Source organism: Centroberyx gerrardi, unplaced genomic scaffold (assembly GCF_048128805.1).
Source record: "Centroberyx gerrardi isolate f3 unplaced genomic scaffold, fCenGer3.hap1.cur.20231027 Scaffold_111, whole genome shotgun sequence".
Lineage (NCBI taxonomy): Eukaryota > Metazoa > Chordata > Actinopteri > Beryciformes > Berycidae > Centroberyx > Centroberyx gerrardi.
In genome coordinates, this window is record NW_027605247.1 from 7,088 (window position 1) to 24,582 (window position 17,495).

The 17,495-nt window shown below is 44.0% G+C and overlaps 2 protein-coding genes across 3 annotated transcripts; one reads left to right on the plus strand and one right to left on the minus strand.

Annotated features, from left to right (window-relative positions):
• Positions 1–400: 400 nt before the first annotated feature.
• On the plus strand, positions 401–11,105 carry LOC139929900 (metabotropic glutamate receptor 6-like). Of its 2 annotated transcripts, none has more exons than XM_071922970.2 (10): positions 401–943; positions 4,445–4,664; positions 5,670–5,805; positions 6,013–6,167; positions 6,388–6,528; positions 6,673–6,873; positions 7,681–7,820; positions 8,193–8,816; positions 8,909–9,220; positions 10,866–11,105. In XM_071922970.2, the coding sequence occupies exons 1-10, from the start codon at positions 401–403 to the stop codon at positions 11,103–11,105; spliced, it is 2,712 nt and encodes a 903-aa protein (XP_071779071.1). The 2 variants fall into 2 exon arrangements, with proteins under 2 accessions (XP_071779071.1, XP_071779072.1); XM_071922971.2 differs by having other exon boundaries at positions 4,445–4,661.
• Positions 11,106–13,429: 2,324 nt separating this feature from the next.
• LOC139929910 (E3 ubiquitin-protein ligase TRAIP) lies at positions 13,430–17,472 on the minus strand. The gene is made up of 16 exons (XM_071922981.2): positions 17,338–17,472; positions 17,046–17,164; positions 16,892–16,949; positions 16,697–16,780; positions 16,416–16,455; positions 16,172–16,299; positions 15,976–16,070; positions 15,578–15,691; positions 15,377–15,464; positions 15,204–15,293; positions 15,030–15,118; positions 14,762–14,917; positions 14,519–14,564; positions 14,322–14,429; positions 14,107–14,157; positions 13,430–13,557 (listed from the first exon to the last, which is right to left on the minus strand). Exons 2-16 carry the CDS (start codon positions 17,141–17,143, stop codon positions 13,450–13,452), a joined length of 1,353 nt encoding a protein of 450 aa, XP_071779082.2. The 5' UTR covers positions 17,144–17,164; positions 17,338–17,472; the 3' UTR covers positions 13,430–13,449.
• Positions 17,473–17,495: the final 23 nt, after the last annotated feature.

A 17,495-nucleotide genomic window follows, 5' to 3' on the forward strand; every position in this document is an offset into this window, starting at 1 on the left:
GGCTATATTTTATCTTTTTATATTTATTTCATGTTCTCAGTTCTGATCCAGCGCACCAAAATAAACTGCAGGTCCACATGGCTTTGTAAAAACTACTGAAATTCACAGCAGCGGTGTTACAATCCGCCAACGTTCCTTCTGCATTTATACACTTTGTTACCTGATAAGAAAATCATATGAGATGGTATTAAACTGCACTGCTGGTTTGACACACTGTGGGCAGCAGTTTGTGGGGAAGACAGAGAACTTGGTGTTGGAAAATGTACAAAATGGTAAAATCACCTCATCCAGCTGCCAATGTTTAGACATGATGTGATGACCAGACCTTCTCTGTCTGTCCCTAGGTATCACAGGTAGAGGGAGAAGCCTGGTGCTGTAGGTACCTCGGGTGGCCATCATCATGACATCACAGGCCCACTCGTCCCAGCGGTGCCGCCGGCTCGGCGCGCCACCCGGATGCCTGTTAAAATCGTGGCCTCGGCTGCTGTGGGTGCTGCTGGTGGGCGTGGGCCCGGGCACGCGGGCCCAGCAGGGCACCCAGCCCCACTCCATCAAAATCGAGGGCGACATCACCCTGGGCGGGCTGTTCCCGGTGCACTCTCGCGGGCCGGTCGGGGTGCCGTGCGGGGAGATCAAGAAGGAGAAGGGGATCCACCGCATGGAGGCCATGCTGTACGCCCTGGACCAGATCAACAGCGACCCCGACCTGCTGCCCAACATCACCCTGGGCGCCCGCATCCTGGACACCTGCTCCAGAGACACCTACGCCCTGGAGCAGTCGCTCACCTTCGTCCAGGCCCTCATCCAGAAGGACACCTCGGACGTGCGCTGCTCCGACGGAGAGCCCCCCATCATCCCCAAACCAGAGAGGGTGGTCGGGGTCATCGGCGCGTCCGGCAGCTCGGTGTCCATCATGGTGGCCAACGTTCTCAGACTGTTTGCGGTGAGAAATCTGCCAAGTCCTTTCATTTCCTAACTCCATTCATTAGACACCGAATGCACAAAATATTAGGGACACTTGCTCTTTCTTGTGAAGTGCACTGATGAGGTGAATGCAGGTAAAAGCCATTATCCCTTATTGATTTCCCTTATTAAATCTGTATCAATGATGAGGAGATGAGAAGAATTTAGAGAAGCTTTTTAAGCTTTGAGACAGTTGCGATGTGGATTGTGGAAAAGGAGGGAAGGCGTCCCTATTATTTTATACATAACATCTCACTGTATAACATTCAGTCACATCTGCCCAGCTGTGCTCAGGCAGCACCTCCCCTGTGTCTCAGCACACACACACACACACACACACACACACACACACACACACACACTACTGCTCTTGAGGCTGACTTCAGGCTCAAACTAGAAATCTTGTTGAACTTCTCCACGCAGCTCACTGGAGAACTAGTTAAGGTGTTCAGCACATGCTGGTCTTCATATTTTATTTATTTTTATTTAGTTAACCTTTGATTTCACCTCAGCACCACATTGAGGCAGAGCCTCATTTTCAGTGGAGCCAAGTTACATTGCAAAAGTCACAGTCACAAAGAATAATCCGCCAAAATACACCAATAAATGAAAAAAAAAGAGAATAAATATGCAAAAACATTCATCAAAAGCAAGTAGATTCAATCATGGTAAGATTTAGAATTTCATAAAAAGCAGATCTTGATGTGCAATGGATAAAAGATCATTAAAAACAGCTGAAACACACAAGGAAAGACAGTTGGTCCTGATTCTTGGTCCACTATTTTGACTGCATCCACACTTCTTTTAACATAATCCCATTCAGAAAACTTGGCTTGGATAATAGCATTTTGTATCTGGCAGAGAAGTCATGGAGACCCTTACATTTTATCCAGCACATATTCTGTGTGATGCGATTTTGAAACAAGCCATAATGTGCAGAGAATAATATGAATGGATTTCCGTATTGTTTTACAGTCCAGCGGTGCAGCTACTGAGTGTTACAATAACACTTCAGTGGGATTGTGAATCCAATATGAACGGTGGCCGCCACAAGCTAATCCATGTCATTTGTTGAGTGTCTGCTGAATGTGCAGTGGAGTTTTTCAGAGATGATTGACCTCTGATAATTGATTGCACTGCTCATTGCAGTGATGGGACACTGAGTCTGTGTAAATCCCACATTATGTCATGTTTTCACTGACTTACTGACATAGTCGGCCACAAACCGGGAATTGTCTGTGCGTGAAAAGAAAGAGTTCTGGCTCGGGTCAAATTGGCTATCAAATCGATCATGCATAATTCATGATATCTGTCGTTTGTAGTTGGATGCTACTTGTTGCAGCATTCTTTATGGTGGGTGGTGATATTAGTTGAGAGCCAAGGAGGCAGCTTGCATACGGGCAGATGTTAACTACAGAATTATAGATCCCATCGTCCACTAAGCCCCTCTCAGCAGCTCAGGACCCCGGGCTGAAAATAGAGCATCAGGGCAGAGGGATGACATCGGTTCTAGGATATCAGCAACTTGTGGCCTAGTCAGCATGGAGTAGATTTAGCTAAATGGTGGGTTTCCTCCTACTGTCCATATGTGCTGCTCTCCGCACTCCGGATGCCTCTAAAGTGATGTCCACTGAACATCTCCTGGCTCTGTCTATCCAAGCCATAGTGTGAGATGTTTCACTATCCACCGTACAGTAGCTATATCACCAAACTCATTCTTGGCTTCAGGTGAGAACTGCAGGCCCAGGTATTGCTACATAACACAGTTGTTTTTATGAAGGCTGTTTTATATAGTTTATTAATCAGTAGTTTATCTCTAATGCAATTTAGGGGCATCTGCATCAGGTCAGTTTTGTAACATTTTATTCTACAGTTCAGCTTCTTTAATAAGCTTGTATACAGAGGATTCATTTATTACATTTTCTGGAGAAAGCCTTTAAACGTTTCACAATACTTCAGAGTCAACCAGTATTTCAGTGCTTTGTCCATAATCATAGAAATTGCAAACTGCGCAGTTAAACTAGACCTCAAAACTGGCTAGTCTACTGAAAGGGGATAATAAGCAAAAATAATTTAAAAAGCATTTAACAAGCAAATTCAACTTCACAGAACATTTCAGAATGCATGTATAGGCACATTTCATACTTTGAATAAGTTTTGGTAAGTCAGTGTTCTGAACATTTTATTCCCCATACTCTGACTTTCTATTGCATACAGTCTAGGTGTATCATGATATAACTACATGCTTGTCATGGGTTTGTTCATCTTTTAGCTGGGTTGATTAGGAGAACAGCATGCTTTTCTAAAGGTACCGTCCCTGCTGTGTTTTTGTCGAATTTGGAATGGTAAGTCAGGATCAGAAAAAACTGGACAATTTCATTCACAGATTTACTGACTGTGTGATGATTCCAGCAAAATTGCATTGTGGTTGGATGCTCTTTGGCACTGATATGGCTCATTGATTTCTGAAAGTGAATGGATGCAGATGCTTTCTGTGGGATTAATTTGGAGATTATATGTGGTCCTGTTAATTATAAATTTGTATGCAGACATTTGAATGGCATGATGCCGCTGATGTCGTCATTCCTCTTGGAACTTGTCTCTGCTGGAAGACTTTTGCTGTGCAGTCTGTTCTCCGCTAGACGATCATGTGGTCCATAACGTGGAGGCTGAGCATCGCAGGACAGGGTTAACGCAGAGCAGCAAATTTAAGCTGCGCGTGGCCATCAGAATTAAATATATTGTATGGCTTACAGCTGAGAAATGCTAACCTTTTTCTAGTCTCTTGATCTCTGTCTCTCTCCCTCTGTGCTTAACGTAATTTGACTAAAACCCCTATAATCCTTCCAGATAATCTGTGAAATGGTTCTATCGCTCCTCTCTCCTTCTCCCTTCACAACCCCTTGTGTCTACCTTTCTCTCCTCGTCCCTCCAGAGGACCAAACGTTAAGCCAGGGGGACCGGCATTAGCAGGGTCAGAGTTGAGGCTGTCGACATAAACTGTGTCATTAAGGAAGTAGCACACCAGTAAATTAATCTTCTCATCCTTTCATTTTTTCAAACAAATGCTTTTACGGCAGTGGCTCCCACCATCTGTATCTCACTATGATGTTGGCTATATCCTCAGCACAAACCAGATCTGGGTAGATCACACTGCAAAGTTGCCCCAATCCTGAGGATTACCGAGAACATTGGCTGTGCAAGAGATGAACATTCTCCATGATAGTGCAATTTTGGTGTATTAATGTCTGGCAACTCGTCAGCTCAAAGGTATTATGTGGAAGGCCTACATTTGCACGCTGTTTAGTTTTTTGTCTAGACAATGGGATGAATAAGTGGTGGGTCGTCTTTCATGGTTCAGTGCCTGTCCTCATCATACGTTCTTCCTTTGTATTCACTTATCGGCCTAATAATCCCCGCTAGTCGTATTTTCCACTTGACCTGGCCCTCTAGTTACCGGTGACCCATCTGTGTGCCTCAGATCCCCCAGATCAGCTACGCCTCCACGGCCCCAGAGCTGAGCGACAACAGCCGCTATGAGTTCTTCTCCCGCGTGGTGCCCCCGGACTCCTACCAGGCCCAGGCCATGGTGGACATCGTCAAGGCCATGGGCTGGAACTACGTCTCCACCCTGGCCTCCGAGGGCAACTATGGAGAGAGCGGCGTCGACGCCTTCCTCCAGATATCCAGAGAAGCAGGTTGTGTGTCTGACTGGGACGTGAATTTACTGCTGAGTGGATGTGATGATGGTTTTAATAGTGTTATTGGGAGTTGGTTTCTGATGTTATGTTATGGTTTGTATTGGCATGTCTTGGTGGAAACCAGTAGAGCATGTTGTGTTGTACTGGAAACCATCAGAGACCACTAGAACACCAGCAGGACAGCCATTAATGATGTGTGATGGCTATTGGTGTTCTATTGGAAACCATCACAAACCATTAGAAAGAAGAAATATTAGAAATACAGCCTCTAATGGAAACCATTAGAAACCATTACAGCTCGAAATGGAAACCATTAGAAACCATTAGAAACAAATACAGCCCGTAATGGGAACCATTAGAAACCATTACAGACCAATAGAAACCAATACAGCCCATATTGGGAACCATCAGAAATCATTAGGAATCATTAAAAACCATTAGAAACCAATACAGCCTATAATGGAAACCATTAGAGATGTAATGGAAACCATTAGATCAGTGTCCAAAAACCCACTACAAACTCTTATGTGATTGACCTAATGGATTATGATGGTTTTTAATGTTTTGGGTTGTTTTTCTAATGGGAACCATCAGGATTCTTCTAATTGTTTCTGATGGGGGTTTTTTTCAGCAGGGATGAAATGACTCATTTGTCAAGTTACTCACTCACTACTGCCCGACAGAAGCAAACAGCAGAAAAGCTTAATTGCCACAACTATTAGATTTCATATCAACAAAAATCATACCCCAATGAGCTATGTACAGTTCACTTCTGTACCAGCAGCTCTTTTATAAAGAAAGGAAATAAACACTGCAGACATTTTTCTCAGTTTCAATACAGAGCAATTTAACCGCTCTGTAGTCACCATTGTAATCTGCTATCCTTTTTTTAGATATCACTTATGATGCTGACAAAAGAATTATCGCAGCAGTGCACCAATTGTAAATTCCCGGTAAAGAGGGATTTACTGCAATGAGGACTTGTTCCCTGTGTGTTTGGTGCAGGGGGGCTGTGTATTGGCCAGTCCATAAAGATTCCCAGAGAGCCCAGACCAGGGATGTTCGATAAGATCATCAAGAGACTGATGGAGACCTCCAATGCTCGCGGGGTCATCATCTTCGCCAACGAGGACGACATCAAGTGAGTCACACTCTGCTGCATGTTAATGTTAGAGAACAGGAATCAGCCAGATGACAAAATATACAGAAAAACACGCTGCTTTGTATTTGATTATATGATAATATACTGTCTGTGAAGGCAGCACTCACTCACGTCAGTGTATCTTAACCAATTTGCAGAGGAGTGGATTACAAAAGGTGTTGTAAAGTATTTTCTGTCTCCTCCAAGGCGGGTGCTGGAGGCGGCCAAGAGGGCCAACCTGACAGGACACTTCCTGTTTGTTGGCTCTGACAGCTGGGGGGCCAAAAGCTCCCCCATTCTAGACCAGGAGGATGTGGCTGAGGGCGCGGTCACCATCCTGCCCAAACGAGCCTCCATCGACGGTATGTCAAGTATTTAAAGCAGAATATGACATCTAACTCTGAGGATGTCCACAGCTTTAGTCTGTCCAATTACAATTTTTGTGCAGATGCCAGTACAGTAAATCTGTGAAACGCCATTATCAGTCAGTAATATCGACTCATGAATATATCAGCTGGGGCACAGTTCAGATACATGATATTTCCATGTAATGTGAAATTAATATGTAAATGTTGTATTCAGGGTTCGACCAATACTTCACTTCAAGATCTCTGGAAAACAACAGAAGAAACATCTGGTTTGCAGAGTTCTGGGAGGACGACTTCAAGTGTAAACTAACTCGCCCCGGTGTCAAGTATGACCTCGGTAGAAGAAAATGTACAGGTAGGTCGAGTGTAACATACGGGGAGGAAAACAAAAAAAAACCCTGAAATATTATCTTTGGAGCTCAGTGTGTTTTTGAGCAGTGTTATTTCTTCACCATCGCCTCGTTTGTCATAGTGAATAGACACTTTTGTCCTCTGCCAGGTGAGGAGAGAATCAGTCGAGAGTCCCACTACGAGCAGGAGGGGAAGGTGCAGTTTGTGATTGACGCTGTGTATGCCATGGCCCATGCCTTACACAGCATGCACATAGACCTGTGTCCCGGCTCCATGGGTGTCTGTGAGAAGATGGACCCCGTAGAAGGAAGGATGCTCCTCCAGTACATCCGCTCTGTCAATTTCAACGGTGAGTCGGCGACCTTAAGAGCTCTCAGCTTTCCGTTTGTTTTTTTTAATGTAATGTGTTATGTAATGCCTGGAGATTTAGATAAAACAATTAGTTGCAGTGATAAAACTGGAAGGGAAAGCCTAAGCAATGGCTGGCAGAGATTTATATTGAAAAAAAAAAAAAAACACACAATTTTTCTTCCACTGCTGCTCTCCATCATAGCACAGGGTTTGAAGAGAAAAGCGTAGAAGTGGAGGTCAGCTTGAAGATGGCACTCTGGATAAGCCCTGAGATCTCTCTGCTAATGTACCAAGCCACAGTACACAGCACATTTCTTCAAAGCACTTCCCCTCCCCAGGGCTGCCTCTCCGCTCTCTCTCCCATACACAACACTCTTCTTTTCATCCCCGCCTTTCATAAAAAAGTCACCGTGTGGAAAAGAAGAAGTGTTCTATGAAAGCATTCCTATTTACTTCTCTCCTCTTGCTGGGTGACTTTGGCTTGTATGGGAGCTCCGCTGATTGAACGCCTGCAGGGACCTAGGAGGAACATTCAATCATGTTAAGGCAACAGACCAGAGCGTGCTGCAAGACCGTATGCATGGAGGAGAGCCTTTACTAAAGAGCATCCTGCACTCAGCTCTGACATGATTGCATAAGACCAAAGAAAGCAAGCATAAGTTGTGTTCAATGGTGTGTGGGTGTTTTTCCCACCACTAAGATGGAGGTGCACATTTCCAGCTTAGAGCGCACGTGTTCGTATCCCTTCGGACTCGCTGTTTTGATGGTGTTCAAGTCATTAAAATTCTGTGTCTTCATCAAACAGGCAGCGCCGGAACTGGGGTGATGTTCAACGAGAACGGAGACGCTCCTGGTCGATACGACATCTTCCAGTACCAGCTCTCCAACGTGAGCAACCCTGGCTACAAAAACATTGGCCAGTGGACAAACCACCTCCGACTCAATGTAAATATTTGCTTTTGGTCCATTTGATACACATCTTGCACTTTAAATGAACCTTTGTATCATCTTTTTTTTCATTTCCATGTATCATGTTCATGCTTCTCTGAGATCGCGTTTTGATGGCAAGAGTGCTGAGATGGGTTTAGTGTGTGTGTGTTGTGTGACATTTTTTGAGGTCATTCTGGTCTTCATTTCTGAAAGGGGTTAGTCTAGGGTTAGAACTTGGGTTAAGGGTTACAGTTAGAATCAGGATTAGGTTTCGGTTAGGGTAAGGGTTAAAGTTAGGCTTGTAGTGGTGAAGGTTAAGGTTAGGGGTTAGGAAAGATCCTTACAAGTATAATAATACAAACGTGTGTGTGTGTGTGTCCATCCCAGTCGGAGGAGTTGCAGTGGTCAGGCGGCGACCGCAGGATCCCCGACTCGGTGTGCAGTTTCCCCTGTGAGTCCGGCGAGAGGAAGAAGATGGTGAAGGGCGTTCCCTGCTGCTGGCACTGTGAGCTCTGCGACGGCTACCAGTACCAGCTGGACGAGTTCACCTGCGACACCTGCCCCTTCGACATGAGGCCCTTCAAGAACCGCACGGGCTGCCGGCCCACGCCCATCATCAAGCTGGAGTGGAGCTCCCCCTGGGCCATCATCCCCGTCTTCCTGGCCATCCTGGGCATCCTGGCCACCTCCGGAGTCATCCTCACCTTCGTCCGCTTCAACGACACGCCCATTGTGCGGGCGTCCGGCAGGGAGCTCAGCTACGTGCTGCTGACGGGCATCTTTCTCATCTACCTCATCACCTTCCTCATGATCGCCGAGCCCAGCGTGGCCGTGTGCGCGTTCCGCCGACTGCTGCTGGGGCTCGGCATGTGCATCAGCTACGCCGCCATGCTGACCAAGACGAACCGTATCTACCGCATCTTCGAACAGGGCAAGAAATCCGTCACGCCCCCTAAGTTCATCAGCCCCACCTCCCAGCTGATCATCACCTTTATACTCATCTCAGTGCAGGTGAGTGTGTGTGTCTCTCAAATACATTAGCTAGATCCACTGTATAACTTTGTGCCGCACCAATCTCACGCTAAAAGCTTCTACCTCTGCAGGTACTTGCTGTGTTCATCTGGTTTGGCGTGATGCCTCCGCATACCATCATCGACTACGAGGAGCAGAAGCCACCCAACCCGGAGTTCGCCCGAGGAGTCCTCAAGTGCGACATGTCCGACCTGTCCCTCATCTTGTGTCTGAGCTACAGTCTCGTACTGATGATCACCTGCACTGTGTACGCCATCAAGAGCAGAGGAGTTCCCGAGACCTTCAACGAGGCCAAGCCCATCGGCTTCGCCATGTACACCACCTGTATCATCTGGCTGGCTTTTGTGCCCATCTTCTTTGGCACGGCGCAATCTACTGAGAAGGTGGGGAATTCAGTGTTTTTACAGGCATTAGTGGAAATGTACTTAGCATTCTGTGTAAATCTGAATTATGCAATGCACAATAATACACACTTAAGAGTAACAAAGAGTAACGTAATAGCTCTGATGATAAAACTGGAGTTTGTCGTCTGTCAAACCATATTTGCTCTCCGCTGCACTCACAGTACATCCTGTATCCACTGTACTGAATGCTTGGAGGTTAATTTAGCTCGTGGGCTATTTCTGCTGTCACAAAGCGACGGGACAATTGGGAGAATTCAAAAAATAGAGATATGCTCGGACTAATAGAGAGCTGCATTAGGAATCAGTCAGGCTGAAACAATTGAACCCCCGAGGTGCTTTCAAATTCTTTTCACCTCCTCCAAATGGAAATGAAGTGAATTAAGGGAAGGAGGAGGGAAAGGAGGTCAGACGAGCTGAGGGACGGTCGGGGCCCCTTACAGACCAACTCGGCCATCCCATTCAATTAATCACCACTTAGAGAAGACCTAAATATAGCCACTGTAACTTTCATCGGGGCAGATCGAACTAGAAGATGTAAAAACTTTTCCAATTGCAGATGGAGCTTAAACAAGTTGACTCGTATTTAATATGAAGAACTTGAAATATTACTAAAAACCTCTATGTCGTTTGGTGGACAACGGAAACCTTTGTCTAAGTGAGAGGTCTTCTCAAAGAAATTCCTGTACCAAGTCATGCGTAGGATCGGTTTCTCCACTGTTTGTATTCGCAGTTTTCTCCAGGGGGGTTTACCTGCTTGCTGATACACATGACATCCCCTCTTTTGACTGACTTTGGCTTTCATCGGAATCCATTCTGCGTTTGAATATGGAAGAGCCACTTATTGTTGCCGAGCCATATAAACTGTATCTTCGCTAGCCCGGGGCCAGGCGCATAAATACGGGCCACTTTGAACGTGCTCAGATGGTCACCCATGCGTTACTGCAGCCCCTTTTATAAATGGAGAGGTCATTGAGAAGGACCAATAAAAACCATGACAAAGATGATAAAGGAAAATAGCACTGTATGGACATTAGTTAGTGAGGCATTAGGATGTGCTGCAGAGGATATGTACAGGCTAGTGTACAATTTATAGTTTATTTATGGCACATACGTATATCTTAACTTATTTATGACACATACGGGTTGATTTATTCATGGCAAATACAGTTTGCTTGAATAATGAGTTCATAATTTATTAGAGGCAGACCTCAGGAGAAGTCAGTTCTCATTATTATTGTTGGATTTACAATAGAGGAAGGGTAGACATGGTCAAAGCCCATAAATAGAGTCCTTTTCCTGAGTACATATACCAAGTGATAAATCATTCATCCCAGGCAGGAAAAAAAAAACTGCCTCCTGTGCTTCCAAATGAAGATTATAAAAGCCACATATAAAAGCTGGGAGCCGATGACATTACATATACTGTATTTTCGTGAAGCCGTGCATAATGCAGGCATAAAGTAATGGGGGAATACCATTGACAGCGACATGACTACCGCCATACATTATTTACTGACTTCACAATGATGGATACTCCGAGAATCCTAACCCCTAATCAGACGTAGATTTTGAAAAGGAAATCTTTCAGCAGATTGGTAATTGTGCCTGTCTCTGTCTGTTGCAGATGTTCATCCAGACCACCACCCTGACGGTGTCCATGAGCCTGAGTGCCACCGTGTCCCTGGGCATGCTCTACATCCCCAAGGTCTACGTCATCATCTTCCACCCGGAGCAGAACGTCCAGAAACGCAAGCGCAGCTTCAAAGCCGTGGTGCAAGCCACCACCGTGTCCACGCACCTGTCCCAGAAGTCCAACGACAAACAGAACGGAGAGTCCAAGATCGTGCCGGACAGGTCGCAGTGAAGCGACACGGGTCCGCGCACTCGTCACGTACCGTCACACAGCCCACCGTGAGATGATGGATGATCTTTGCTCACTGAATGTCTTTCTCCCCAGTAACCAAGAGACGTGGATGAAGGAGCCAGCGAAGAGAATTGTGCTGTTTAAAGATTTGGTTTCTTGGATGGTGCTTCTTTTCATACACAGAGAGAACACTCAGTCCTACATCCAAATTTGGAATGAAGCGCAAGAGGATGTGGAAATGCTCACCTGCCCATCAACTGACCTAAAAAACAGACACATTTTAAATGGACAACTTCTTGAGCCATCCTGACTGAACTGCTAGGAACATTTTAAACAGCCCCCCCCCCCCTTTTTTTTTATAATGGCATCTAATTATACATCGCAAATCCACAAGGACGCATTGTTAGTTTTATTTCTCCCTAGGACATGCTATTTAGGAAAAAGTAAAGCTGAAACGGTAACCTTTGCCCTACAGGAAGATGTATAGCAGAATCCCTTGGGATCAATTAAGCTTTGTTGTTTACTGGATCCAACAGCACTGCATGGATTGTGTGTTGTATGTGTACATGAATGTTTCTGCAGTATTGTTTGTATGGGGTATTGTGACGCAGAACTTTTTCTTCTGATTACAGTGGAAGGAACTAGCTTTTAAAACGCACCACCATGTCCTGTTACTATTACTGACCTGTGGAGAGGTATAAGTCTAATCACTGAGCGAGAATCACTTAACACTCACAATAGAATCATTTAACATCCAATCACTGAAGCAAGGACGCATTTTATTTCAATTAGATCATAGTATGTTATGTATGTAATATGGTACACAATGATATTGATTGTGTAAGCAGTAAATCCAGGGGTGCAAACAGGATGAGCGCTTTTACTTTGCCAGAATGGGGAAGTACTGTGGAAAACAATGTGTGGCACTTCCCCATATTGTTTTATAGAAGTATGAACCAAGCTGTTCGAAGGCTAGTTTGTATGGCAACAACATAATCAGACATACTGCCATCCTCAATCATGGGATCACTGTCAGAGAGCTTCACTCCATCACAGTTGCATTTGATATTTGATTGTGTGCCATAAAAGTAAAGGTCCTTCTCTCTTACAATAAGTACTTATTTCTGTAAACATCATATTTCATTTAGTAATTCATAAACATAGTATGGTCACACATTTTATGTTGAAATAGGGGGAACTGGGGTGAATTAAAAATATACATTAATTTGCCAATGAATTATTTGCAGTGTTCTTTTTGTTACTTGATCACAATGTACAACTCAGGTTTTACAGAAGGTGTATTAAATAAAATACTTTTTCTTGAGGAGTACCTTCTGTCCTGGCACAGCCTTTTCCATACAAATGGATTCACCAATTACCATGTTGTGCATTTTTCATAACAAAGTATGAGGGCTGCAGCAGATTCATTCCATCATGTTACACAACAGTTCATACTGCCCTCTGCAGGAGAGCGAGCCTCAGTGAAACACCTGTTTGTGAATCGCAGCATAGTGAAGACGGAGCCATTTGTAGAGCCCAGTATGTGTCCAACACACAAAATGTAGTGAAACATTATTGTTTATTATTTCATGCTTTTAATCTGGCACTATTCACAAATAAAAATACCTACATTCCATCTACAGGCAAGTGTTTAGGGAAACTATTCCAAGAAAACAACACAGTTCAGTATTTATACTGAAAAGAGATTTTAAGACTTGTACAAGTGCAAAAAATAATTTCTGGATTATTTGCTTTCTGGATTATGTAGAATATCTTTTATTGCTTGATGTAGTAATGATAATCAGTCAGTGACATAATACGGTGCATTGTCCCATTTGTCAACAAATAAGTCTGTTTCTCTCTCACACTCACACACACACACACACACTCACACACACACACACACACACACACACACACACACACACACACACACACACACACACACACACACACACACACACACACACACACACACACACACACACACACACACACACACACACACACACACACCTGATATGTACGATCTCAACCAGAAGAAATGGCCCCAAGGCACAAGCTGATTGAGGGTTTGACCAGAATTTCCACAAACAAATGAAGTTTCAACAGGCAAAAACAAACATACAGCAAGTGATCTGATCACCAAAAGCTCAGCATCTGCTCTCATGGAGGAAGTGAATTACTGATTTACATAAAAAGTCAATTAAATTAGGTTTGAAAGTCCCGTCCTGGCAGCACCGCTGGCAAGCCGGTTCTTTGTCCCAGATCAGTACGTACATCCTACTTCACACAGAGCATCCTGGCCTTTGACTGGGCATCTGGGGAAGGAGGGGTTGGTGTTTTACTCAAGGAAGTTGTCCAGTGTGAGGCAAGGTGAAATCTTGGGAGGAGGCCTGGTCACCTTTTTCCTTTTAGCCTTCATCAGCGGGCGAATCTCAGACAACGGCGACTGGAGTGGAAGGCTTGGTTAAGGAATGATGCCAACCAGTTCACATTGGTAAAGTTTTATTCTCCTGCCAGTCAGTGTTCTACAAATTTTTAAAATAAAATGTCATGACTTTTTCCATGACTATTCCCTGACACAGTGCAATGTTCATAGTCAATATTGGTCTGTCTTTTTGTTTAAATGTTAACATTTTGTTGAATGGCAGGTTTGAATGTCCTCAGACTTGTTGGCTGCCTACAACTATCACATGGCACCGTAAGTAGGGAATTTGTTATTTGGGCAATTATTCCACTAAACGTAACATAACAGTGATATTAAACACCTGATTGGTTGAAGAAAACATTTTGCTAAAATTTGAACATATTGAAAACTTTTATGATATGCATCATTTTCCAGAAGTTTTGCAAGCCTGGAAAACACAATTCAAAACCCACGACTTTTCTGGGAAACCTAATAACAGTAGTATCTTGAGATTAATTAAAGGAAATAAGTACTGCTGTAACAGCTGTTAAACACACTTTTCCATTTCCAAAGATAATGAGAAAAGGATACAGGTTGGAAGAATTTAGTCCGTCCTCCTAATCCATCATAACCAGATCTCACCTGAAACAAGAAACATTTTCTTCAATCACACCACTGAAAATACATTTGCAAGAATTAGACTACTGTTTCAGAGCTGTCTTTCCAGTAGGACATCAAATTTCCTATCGACGTGACTGATGATGGGTCAGTTAATAAAGTGCAGGAGATGGTTGTGTTGTACGTACAGCACCAGGTTTACTCCGCTGAGGATCCAACATGCTGCCGAAGGCCTTCTTTCTGAAAAGGAGGGAGTTCCTGAAGAAGGGATCCATGGATCCGTCCTCGTCTCGAGCCTGAGTGGCACAATGAAAGTATTTACTGACATGTACGCCTGATTTAGAAAACTTCTTTCTTGAGTGACTTATCAATATTCCAAAGCTACCTTGCTTCCAGACGAGCTGTTCTCATTGTGTTTGGACATCGATGACCTGAAAAATAAAGCATTACACTAAACACCTTTTCCCTTTTTCTGTGATTTTATGGCATATCTACTTTATTGTCTAGTACACAAAGACACAATAAAAAAAAGACAGCATGTGACCAGGGCCTCGTCAACATAGATAAACACTTTGTTGAGTTGAAGCCAATGTAAACACACAGTCATTCCCTGACAGTTAAAACTCACACGGCAGGGTCCAGACGCATCTTCTTGGATGGGACCTGTGCCGGTCTCTTGGTCACACCGTCTGGGGTGGTGATGTCATAGGTCATGTTGAGGTCGATGTCATCGCAGTCTGCAGGCTGGTGGAGACGAGGCTGTTTCAGCTCCAGTGGTGCCGGGCTGACAGGTAGGGAGAGAAACCTCGTCAGTGAATCACGCCTACAAACATGGGTTCTCTTTTTATGAAAGAGGAGTCAGAGTGTGTGCACAGCCCAGCTGTTTGGGAACAAACCTTTCGAAGACTAGCCGGCTGAGGGCTTCATTTGTCCGTGTCGGCGTGCTCAGGGTCTTCTGGAGAATCTCCACTTTCTTCTTCAGACTCTGTGGAAACATGTGCATGCAGGCATCACAACCGTGGATTTGTTTAATATCCACACTAAAAGCAAAGTGGGCGTATTTGCCTTACAGAGATCTCTTTGTCAGCGTTGGCCAGATCATTCTGCACAGCCTTCATGTCGTCTTTGGTCCGATTTATCTCCGCCGTGGCTTTCTGCAACTACAATGACAAAAACCGTTACGTAGTCAAAGATTTATTCCCCTTACTGTTTTTTAATTAATGATATACTGACTTGAAGTTACCTTGTTGTTTGAGGCAAAAACTTCTCTCTTCAGCTTTTCACACATTTCGTTGGAAGACTTGAGGCTCCCTTTTAGATTATCATACTCTCTAAGAAGGACATGAAGATAGAAATGGATAGCGAATGATTGCATTAGTGAGGGCTGAGGCTCAAAGTGATCTGTCATTTAGTGAAGTGAGCAACAGGACTTGGGGCTCCTTACTTCTTGAGGGAGATGCAGTAGATGGAGAGCTGCTCCACGGCAGCCTGGCCGACACCCATATCTGTGATCATGGACTCCACCTCCGCTCTCTGACCCTGTAACAACACGTCCAGGCTGGGGCCAAACCAGTAATGTTACTAAACTGCAGTGTATGACTGTCTTTTAGGATGTAGGATGGCACAGTATTGCCATAAAAATAAAATAATCTATGTAGGGAAAAGGATGCTAATATTTAGCTTGAACATAAGAGAATTTTCTCTGCTGTGTAACTTGATTGTAGGCCAGGGATTCACAGCAACAGAATACCTTGTTTAGAGGGCCATCGAAAACATTTTCCCTCTGACAAAAAATTGTAGCCTATTCCAACAAACAGACTGAATGTGTATGTGTGCAGGCACCTTTCATAGGTTTTCATTTTGGTCCTGAGCCTCCGCGCCTCGTCCTTGGCAGCCTGAGCTTCATTCTGTTGCGTCTCCACGTATGTCATCTGTTTCTGCGGGATAAAACACAAAGCAGCGACCATTAGACAGGAAACGTTTAGATATGAGTCAACCTTACACTATGGGTTTACACGGCAGAGAACAGACGTCTTACTCTGAGAGCACAACAGAGAATCTCCTTTTCCTTCATCTCCTTCCGCACACTGTCCAGGTCTCTCCTCTGCCTGTCCACTGTGTCCTTCAAACTGTCCGCCACCTTCTGTTTGTCCCGCCATTCTCTTTCTGCAAATTGAACAGACAGATAATGAACATCCAAATGCTTCCTACTTTTAATAATCTAGCAAAACCACCACAAAAAAACATATCTTTACTCAAGTCGGTGCCCGCAATACCCTTACCTTTAGTGCTTAAAAGGACTTTCATTCGATCAAGATCATTCTGAGGAAAGAAAAAAAAAAACATTGATGACTGGAAATAAAATGTTCTAAATCATATTCAGATTATATAGAGAAGAATAGCTTTCTATGGCATCTATTCGTGTTCACTGCATGAATAGTCAAGAGGATACAATTCTCTAAGCATGAAGAGAAGCAAATAAAAAGTCAGAGTCACTTCTTATCCAGCAATATTTTTGTACAGTCTTGAGTCTCCAAGTTAATGGTTCTGTATGTTTTCTTACCTGCAAACTCTCTGGGTCCACTGATGACGTTTCCTCTCCACCAATGTCAAAGAACAGCTTGTTGATAATGTGTCTGGTGCTGACCTACACATAGGAGACAAAAGCACTTAGTTTGCCCTTAGAGTGTCTTTGTGTTGGGTTTAATGGTTCAATTTGAATGAATTGCAGTTTGGTAGCGCTGGCGATGTACTGCACCTGTTTTCTACATTGTGGACAGGTTTTAGTGGGAGCTGCCTGAAACCACTGAAGAAGACTGGGAGGAGAGGGGAAAAGTAACAATTAGCCATCATGTCAAACGTGATATATGAGTTGCATTTTGACGGAGACATGACCTTCTACGGCAAGTTACCATTCGTAGTGGAAGGTATGTCCGCAGTGGATGGCAGCAACATCTGCTGAGTGATCAAAAAAATCGGAGCAAATTGTGCAATATGCTCGGATAGGCATCTCGAAGTGAAATGGATCACCCTGGGAAGAAAACAGAAATGCATAATAAAGGAACTGACTACAAACTGTGTTATCTGACGTTTATTTAATTAGTCTAGACAGCAAATTTTGGCTAGGCTATACTGGCCTTGGGCTTGTAACGTTGATAGCTTTGGCTAACGTTAGCTGCCTTGTAGTTGCCATTGAATACTTACCAAACGTAAACGTTACTGCGCGCTCTTTAGTTATAATATCGTGCAGTTCTACTCTGACCTTCTATACAAATTCCGCCCACTTAAGATGACTTTATCACAGAGAAACACGCTATTTCAAAGAGAATAGTCATTCTGTTGGTGTGCTGCTACTCTGTTGC

Coding starts and splice junctions, on each gene's coding strand:
- LOC139929900 (XM_071922970.2), top strand. CDS start 401: ATGACATCACAGGCCCACTCGTCCCAGCGGTGCCGCCGGCTCGGCGCG. Junction 6,168..6,387: donor CAAACGAGCCTCCATCGACG/GTATGTCAAGTA, acceptor TGTTGTATTCAG/GGTTCGACCAATACTTCACT. Junction 9,221..10,865: donor CGGCGCAATCTACTGAGAAG/GTGGGGAATTCA, acceptor TGTCTGTTGCAG/ATGTTCATCCAGACCACCAC.
- LOC139929910 (XM_071922981.2), bottom strand. CDS start 17,143: ATGCCTATCCGAGCATATTGCACAATTTGCTCCGATTTTTTTGATCAC. Junction 16,456..16,696: donor TGGACCCAGAGAGTTTGCAG/GTAAGAAAACAT, acceptor TTCTTTCCTCAG/AATGATCTTGATCGAATGAA. Junction 14,565..14,761: donor ATGCGTCTGGACCCTGCCGT/GTGAGTTTTAAC, acceptor TTTATTTTTCAG/GTCATCGATGTCCAAACACA.